Source organism: Aedes albopictus, chromosome 2 (assembly GCF_035046485.1).
Source record: "Aedes albopictus strain Foshan chromosome 2, AalbF5, whole genome shotgun sequence".
NCBI lineage: Eukaryota > Metazoa > Arthropoda > Insecta > Diptera > Culicidae > Aedes > Aedes albopictus.
The window spans coordinates 220,355,373-220,364,359 of record NC_085137.1 but is presented as its reverse complement, the minus strand read 5'-3'; the positions used below and the strand labels follow the sequence as shown (position 1 = coordinate 220,364,359).

The following is an 8,987-nucleotide window of genomic DNA, read 5'->3' as shown; positions in this document are numbered from 1 at the left end:
AGATGCCTTTCCGCCCGAAAACCGGTGGCCTTGGACCGTGACATGAATTAACTGCTCTCAGCTCAGCAATAGGCCACGCCGCCGCCACCTTTCATCGTTGTTAGGTCTTCGTTTGCTTTTGTTTTTGATCGCGATTTTCTCCCAAGCCTACGAAGTTATCACCCCCAAAAAGTGATGATGATGCCAGCGGAAATCGCAGTCTTGACAAAGAGATGAAGATGAAGAAATTGATACAGTATAAATGGCTCATGACCGCCAAGGAGCAGTATCATTCGTTTGTGGCCGTTCACCGGATTTGGTAGTGCAACACATAGGTGGAATTGGGAGCAGTATGAAGGTTTGTGTGATTTGTGCGACGGAAAAAAGTGACAAATGTGATAATTAATGTTCATTTTTTCCCTTAGGGATTTGTTGTGTTATCAATGGCTTTGGCCGTTGCTTTGGGAGCAGCCATTGATAAGCCGGTCAAGGAAGTGGAAACCAAGCAGATGACGGACGCGACCCAGGAACGCAAAGTACAGGAAAAACGAGGACTAAGCGATTACGCGCACGGACATGGATACTCGCTTCATCCTGAGATGCTAAGTGGATTTCAGCCATCGTATTCCTATGAAGCTCCAGAAAGCTTTGAAGATTACAAGCACCTGAAGCATCAAAGCTATGAGCACAAGACCTACGACTGGAAAGATGAGAAGCATACCATCATCACCAAGAAGGTGCCAGTTCCATACAAAGTGGAAGTGGAGAAGCATACCATTATTGAAAAGCAAGTGCCTGTCCATGTAGATCGCCCTGTTCCATACCGTGTGGAAGTAGAGCGTAAGGTTCCAGTGTATGTCGAAAAGAAGGTTCCAGTGCACGTAGATCGTCCAGTTCCATACCCAGTTAAGGTGCCTTACCCAGTGGAGGTCGAGAAAAAAGTGCCAGTCTACGTAGAGAAGAAGGTTCACGTTGATCGTCCAGTTCCGTACCCTGTCGAAGTTGAGAAGAAGGTTCCAGTCTACGTCGAAAAGAAGGTTCCAGTCCATGTTGACCGTTACGTCCCATATCCTGTGGAAGTCAAGGTTCCAGTAGTCCACAAAGTCAAGGTGGAAGTGCCGAAACCTTATACCGTCCAAATCCCAAAGCCATATCCGGTGTACGTCGAGAAGGAAGTCATCAAACACATTGATCGCCCAGTGCACGTTGAAGTAGAGAAGAAGGTTCCAGTTCCAGTTCTTCACAAAGTTGAAGTGCCAAAACCATATGCTGTGATCATTGAGAAGCCAGTTCTGGTTGAAAAGAACCACGATCATCACGATCATGACGACAACCACGAAAGTCACGTTTATGTGCAGCAAAAACCAGTGACCCTGAAGCTGACCGGATACACTTCCGAGCCTGTCCATGATGCCCACCATGACGAAGAGGACCACCATCACCAGAGCGAAAAGCACATTGTGCAGTACCAAATTCATCAGACGTCTCATCCAGTTGCTGAACGGTTGGTTCAGCACAAGGATGAGCACGATGATAGCGAAGAGCACCACCAGGATGCCCGTTACCACCACCAGCGACAACATCAGCATCAGCACCAGCAGCACCATGAAGAGTACCGCCATCACGATGACGACCATCATGAACATCGCGAAGAACACCATCACGTTCCTAGCCACCATAAGCGCGAATCCGAGAAGCAGCAATGATTTGAACTCGAACCGTTCGTTCTCTAGTCTATCCGTGTTAACTGAATTGTTGGAAAAGTTGTTTCTGTTAAATTTATTTGTTAATAAATCTGTTAGCTAATGTAATCGTAATGATTAGTTCAATGGAAGAATATTTTAATTCTGAGACATAGACCTGTTGTATGTTAAAATATGTATGACATATGTTAACTTACTTTTACATTCAATCGTTTGAATCCGTTGATGGTGCCAAAAACAGTCATAAAATATCATCGGTATCAGGTTCATCAGTATCAATTTGCTGTGGAGCACAGTAACATAATGCCCCACCATTTACACACAATTACAGTCATCCGAAGAATTAGCACCCTTACAAGGGAAGAATTTCACGCGGACTTCAGAGCTAGCAGCACCCTCTTAGAATTCAATGAAACTTTGTGTAGGTATCAAGTTTTTTCAAACTTCATCCAGACTAACATTTACTTCCTCACTTTCAGTCCTGAGCACCAACGGTGGTGCAGAGGGCCGAATTGAAAGATCTCCATCATGGGCGAATGCCACGTTGGAGATCCAATTGCGATGCCACCATGCACGATTTATACACCGCAGGAAAATTCATATATCTATATTTGTTCTCCACTGATACACACCAAGTTGCACTACAGGACATCAGCACAGATTTCATTTTCGAGTTGAAAATTCGAATTTTGGTGTGCAAAAGCAGCCCTCGCCTTCTTGATCCGGGCAGCTATGTCGATCTTTGTGCCACAATCGGCCGCCATTAGGCTACCAAAATATTGAAAGCTTTCAACATTCTCCACTGCTTGCCCAGATTCCGTAAAGCTGGAAAGGTTGACCGTGATGATATCCCACGATTTGGTGTTGTTAACGTTGATGCTACCTAAGACCGCTGAGGAGCGATTGGCAAAGATCATCGAGCTTGCTCTGCTTCTCAGAGCGCCGTTGAACTAGTAGTACAACGTCATCAGACAATTCGAAGCTATTTTTGGGCCCCTTTTTGATGGGCTGCTACAGCGACCCACGATTTGGTTCACGATCAATTCGTCCCCTTAAGGCTTTTACGGCATCATCAGCATCGGCAGCCACATTGGATATGTGGCTTGAAATTTCAAAGTGATAATTTTCTGCAACCAAAGCGGATATTCGTATGAAAAAGTATCATCCTATATGCTCACTCGCAGTGATTGCGATGATACTATGGCCCCGGGCCCCCACATTTCAGGGGCCCCACAAAATCCCACTTCACGAATAAAAATGTGAAACAAAAATAAGTTCGAAAATTTTTTCAAGGTTTTTAAAGAGAGCAAAAAACGTGGATTAACTATAAAACTCTGTAGAATGCAGAGTTTCTGCTAAATATTCGTGTTCATTTCTGTCGAAAATTCTAGACATATTTTGGGAGGATTTTCCACGGTATTTTGATAAGAATTGTAGGATTTTTTTGTTCGGAAACATTCGGAAAGCTTATTGGAATAATATGGTTGAGTTTTTGAAACATTTCTTTCTGCACTTAGGATGTAATTTATGGCAAACTCCTGACAAAATCCATAGATTTCTTGAGGAACTTGCAAAAGAAATTTGTGGAGAAAACCCTACAGAATCTGAGAAAACTTTGAAAATTTTGCAAACATTTTTTTTTTTGTAAAAATCAGGCAAAAAATCGTCCGCGATTTCCAGGTTCTCTAGAAGATTCACATATTATATTCTATAAGAAATGAAGTCAGTAATAACATAATAAACTTCTCCTGGGTTTTCGCAAACAAATCTTTAACAGTCTCTATCCGAATTCCCCGAAATTTCTATTGCACGATGAAGTTTCCCTAGAAGTTGATTTCAGAATTTTGTTGTTTCTTTTTCGGGAAGTTGGCAGAGAACTGGCAGCTGCGTTAAAACCTTTTCTGCTGAAGTTCCACAAAAAAATCATGGTAGTCGACCAGCAACTCCTCAAGAGATTTCTCTATAAATGCCGCTTGACATTTTCTTTGGTGTTCTCGCCAAAACAGCCCCAGCGGTTGCGTTATAAATTTGACTAGAACTTTTCCAAAGATTTTTACTATAAATTGGTCTAGGAATTTCTCTAGGGACTCTGATATGAATTACGACTAACTCTAAACGACTAAAACCGCAAACAAAAACGATTTTACTTATTTGTATTTATTTTTTTATCATGATCTCTGCTCTGATTGATAATACCATTTTTTCCTGGCTGAGCTAATTATTCTAACTTTAAATTCTTCCACAACAGCATTGGTACTTTTTTGTAAGAATTTTTGATATTTTTTAGTTTTTTTTATTCTAAAAAAGCAAAAATATACTCCTGGAAATGGGGCCCCCACAACAGAAATCCCCGAAAACGCCTGCGTAACTCCTCTAGAACCCGCCAAAAGTTGGTGGAGCCTCGTGGCCGTGCGGTTAGCGTCACTAAGCGTATAAACATACCTTGCTATGGGGTGAGGGTTCGATTCCCGATCCGAGTGATGAAACTTTCGTAAGAAACGTTTCTTCCTTGTTTCCACTGGTGCTCATTTTGTGTGCCGTGTCCGTTGTCTAGTGTTAAGTTTCGTTCAGTCTCTGGCTGAAGACGGTGTCCGTGTCTTTTTTAAATTCTCTGAAGCTTTCTGAAATGCCTTCGAAATCCCTCTAAAACCCCCTCGGACCCCATGTAACGCACCTTAGACTCTCAGAAACCACCAAAAACACCTATGTAACGCCTTCGTAACGCCTCAGAAACTCGCCAAAAGTTCTCTGAAGCTTTCTGAAATGGCCTAGAAATCCCACTAATCTCCTCGGACCCCATACAACTGAGGAATAGTAGCGGTGATAGTATACATTCTTGCTTCACTCCAGCAACGCCACAGATAGGATAGTCTTGACCGTTGTGCAGTACTCGAAAATGTCCTGTACTATACTTCAATGTGGCTGATAATTTTCTCAGGGACACTCTTGCGTCTGAGCCCAAGTAACATTTTAAGTTTTGTTCGGCTCTACAAGAGATCTTCATGACCAATTTTATAAAACTTGCAATAAAACTGAATCATACATCAAAACCTCTTGATAACCTCTTTAAGAGCACCTTCCGGCTAAGTGGACCACTCTCGGAGAGGTTTTGCAAACCGCATTAAGAGTAGCTATAAACCCGTTTTAAAACCTAGTTGAAATATTTCCCATTCTCGATTGTTGTTGTTTTTTTTTCCACAAAAACTATGACAGCTCAAGATGCAGAGAAGCTTCTTCGATGGCACGTAAATTCAGGAAGATACATCATTCGTAAGTAGAAAGCGATTATTTCAAAGTAGTATTTTAGTAGTTATTGTGCTGGTAGGCTTATGCGCATTCGAATTTACCGTGAATATTGGGGTTGCAGAATCATAAAATAATGCGCTTCGAAAATAGGGAATATTATCATCTTGGAATGAAAATCAATCAATTTGTGAATTTAGTAAAACTATCCCGAATCACAAGAAAACTCAGCAGAGAGAGTTTATTTATGTGAGCATGTTATGAAAATGGTTGCAAACTACCAATTCATTGCTAGTTTAAGCAAAAGTAACTATTTTTCATTCACATAAGCTAATTCTTCAATATGTCGACGACCATAATCAGCGAAAATAAAACGAAAGCAAGTTTACTTTTATGATGACCGCAATAAACCTAGCAGTGTCGTAGTTTCTGCTTTTCCGCCAACAGATGTCGTTACTAATCGAACGGATCGCCATCTGTTGAGAGTTTTAAAAGTTTTATTGCGGTAATAATGATTGCCAGAAGGTTTACATATCGGAAAATTTTGTTTACTCTTAAAATCTGTCTTTATGGATATCTTCAAGTATACTATAAAACATTTTATTAATGGTTTTCATAAAAGCAGTCATAAAACTGTGAGTTTTAATTATTGCTGTAATAAAACATTAATAAAAATCAAACAAAACCAATCAGCGATGGAATTGTTACTTGGGAGGGCTTCCCACATGCTTTCGAGATCGAAACGATTGAAAGCTTTTTCATAACCCTAGTTTACAGCATTTTGAACTCGGTAAGCTGATGATCAGTTTTAGTGTAGGATCATGCCCTGAGTTCGAAAACGTGAAGGAAGAAAAAATTCAGTAGAGTGGAAATTTTTTAGACTTTCTACTGTAACTGGCTTTTTACTGTAACTTTTTACTGTAACTGGCTAACATCTAATGTTTCAAATGCACGTTGAGAAAAAGATTTTCAATTTTTTTCTTACTGAAAAAAATACAAATCATCGTTATTTTGTAGAAACTTTGCTCAAATTTAAGGAGATTGGCCTACATAATCACCCATATCTAGAATCCCGCTAATTTGATGCAAAAAATATGTTCAGATGATCATAACATATTATATTCAGCTTCCTATTTTTGCAAGAAGATTCAAAATTCGTTGAGCGCAACGCAAAATATTTGAATTTTAGCAAATTCTATATTTTTTAAAACTGTAGAACTCAATTTCCTGGAAAAACTCAAAAACTGTTCTACTTTAAAATTTTTGAAGCACAGTCTTGATATCAGAACATAATTATGCATCAAAAATGTTGGTCGTTGATAGAAGTTCATTACTTTCGTTTTATTTTTTTGTAAACTAGTGTAATCAATGAATAACAGGTAGAAAGGCTCTTGGAATTCATCGATTTGTTCCAGTATAGTACAAGATGATCCTAAGCACCCGCCGCTCAAACACTTCGAGTGCTTACATGTCCTCTTCTAGCAAAGTCCAGGTCTAGTGCCCGTAGGGAACTACCGGACTTATCAGCGTTTTGTACATTGTACATTTGGTGCAAGGGTAAATCTTTTTCGACCGCAGATGTTTATGGAGCCCATAGAAGGTTATGCTGAGGTGGTGATGGCATGACTGACACTTGAAAAAGGTTTCCAAAGAGCGCGAAACAGCGCTTTAACTGTTCAGCCGGGTCCGTCAATAACTGTCCAGACGTGTCTTTCACGGGCATCGTAGCATTCATCTTAGTCCCACTAATGCGACGTAAAAGTATAGTAGATGAGACGGATGTCACCGATGTTTGGGGCTTTCTCGCCTTCGTCGGCTAGGACTCCCTACGCCCACGCTCTTTTTTTCCCATCTACATGAGCGTTTCACTTCCTTCTCAAGAGCCGAAGAGTGACGGACTACGGCTTTGGCTCTTCGAGTTTTCGCTCGCTGTATCGCGGTTTTGGCGTTTCTTCGATCCTATATGTTCCTCCAGGTATCATCTATGATTCATTGCTTCTTCGGGTGCGTAGCTCACCCAAATTATTCTAGCCGGTTGCGATGAGAGCGATCTTGATGGAGCTTCATTGATCTTCAACGCTTCCATCGTCCAGAATATCCGCATCACGGTTCTCCAACTCCTCGAAGAAGGACCGCTCACCGTAGCGTCTTCCAGTCGGCGATGAAATGGCACCCGATTTTCTCCTCCTGTCGATGGATCGTATGCGCCGATTATGAGATGATGGTTGGACACGATGTGGATTTACCCATAGGTGCGGCGATAGGAAACTAGTCCGCTCTTCCATTCCTACGGCATTCTTACGGGAGTGACGTCATGTTTACAAATATGGAACATGACGTCACTCCCATAAGAACGCCGTAGGAATGAAAGAGCCGACTAGTTTCCTTTCGCCGCACCTTAGGTAATCCACATCGGGTTGGACACTATGTTGGCGCCGTACGTTTGTTCCGCACATCAAGAAGGCTCCGTCTCCATTTTCAGCTGATGCAGATGCGGTTGATTTGATTTTCCGTGACGCCATCTCGAGCACTGGTCGATGAGGAAAGAGCGATCCCCCAATCGCTATGTCATTGTTGCCACAAAACTCTGCAAATAGCTCTCCGTTTTCACTCACTTCTCCAAGATCGTGACGACCCATGACGTGCTCATAGTCCTAGTTGTCGGAACCAACCTTCGCGTCGTAGTCGCTAATGAGGATCCTGATATCACCTTTTTGGAATCCTATCCACGACAGTATTCAATTGACTGTAAAAGCTCTATTTGTCTTGCAAATCGGCAGCATCTGTTAGCGTAGCGGAAGATTACAAGTGGTAGTCGAAATACGCGCATCTGTCAAAGAATAAGCAACATAGGGCGGAATTAAAAGGTACGAAACTGATTACACTCATTCGAAGGAGGGTATTCTGCTAAGAGGGGTCGAAAAGTCGGTACAAGAGCATATTCTCATTTTTTCGGTTTTTGATTTTTTATTAAATAACGAAACAATATTTTCAAAATCGGTTTTCGTGCACATGTAGAGTATTTGTATTTAAAATAATCCATCTGACAATGTTGTCTTAATGAATAAAATATACTAATCTAGTTTAACACAGACCTAATTCTATTAACAAAACGCCCTGACGACTCATTGAACTCAAAAAGCTCCTCAACTGCCGTAAACGTACGGATACACGCAGACATAGGTTCATAGTAACCATACACGGTCTGATGGAAATTCGGTTGCAACAACGTTGTATCGCGAAGAGATCTGATAGGTGCACGAATATTCAGCAAAGATAGCAGGTCAGGAGCATCAGTTTCGCCATTCAACAGCTTTGCAATCATCAAGGATTGCTGTACTTTTCGTCGTCGATCCAGCGTATCCAGTCCCAGTAGGCGGCATCTATCAGGATATGGTGGCAGATTGTCGGGGTCTCTCCATGGCAAGTTCCTGAGTGCCAAGCGAATGAATCGTTTCTGTATCCGCTCAATCCTGATGCACCACGTAACTTGATAAGGATGCCATACGATCGAAGCATTCTCCAAAATTGGGCGCACAAGAGCACAGTACAACGATTTCCAGCAGTGCGGGTCCGAGAAATCCTTGGCTACTTTGGAAATGAAGCCCAATTGTCGGGTCGCTTTAGAAACAATTTCAGATCGATGCAGATCGAAAGTCATTTTCGCATCCAGCTGAATTCCCAAATCTGTTACACTGGTAACTCTGTCCAAAACATTTCCACTGATATGATAGTCAAACATAACTGGGGTTTTCAAGCGATGAAAGGTGATCACTTGACATTTCTCCACGCTCAAAATCAATTTGTTTCTATTGCACCAGTCTGCAAATAATGTCAAAGATTTCTGCAGGCGCCTGCAATCATCTTCGGTACGAACCACAATATACAATTTCATATCGTCAGCATAGGCAAGCTTGAATCCTTCGTCTAGAACCAAAGCTGCATCGTTGAAGAACAGAATGAACAGTAGTGGCCCGAGGTTGCTTCCTTGAGGGACTCCAGATTTATTGGAAAACGATGATGAAACACAGCCATCAATTGCCACCCGAAGCTCTCGCCCCG

General features: G+C 41.7%; 1 protein-coding gene across 1 annotated transcript; it reads left to right on the top strand.

Annotated features, from left to right (window-relative positions):
- The first annotated feature begins 226 nt into the window (after positions 1–226).
- Positions 227–1,790, top strand: LOC115256778 (titin). Its single transcript, XM_029855735.2, has 2 exons — positions 227–337; positions 405–1,790. The coding sequence occupies exons 1-2, from the start codon at positions 242–244 to the stop codon at positions 1,683–1,685; spliced, it is 1,377 nt and encodes a 458-aa protein (XP_029711595.2). The 5' UTR covers positions 227–241; the 3' UTR covers positions 1,686–1,790.
- The last annotated feature ends 7,197 nt before the right edge of the window (positions 1,791–8,987 follow it).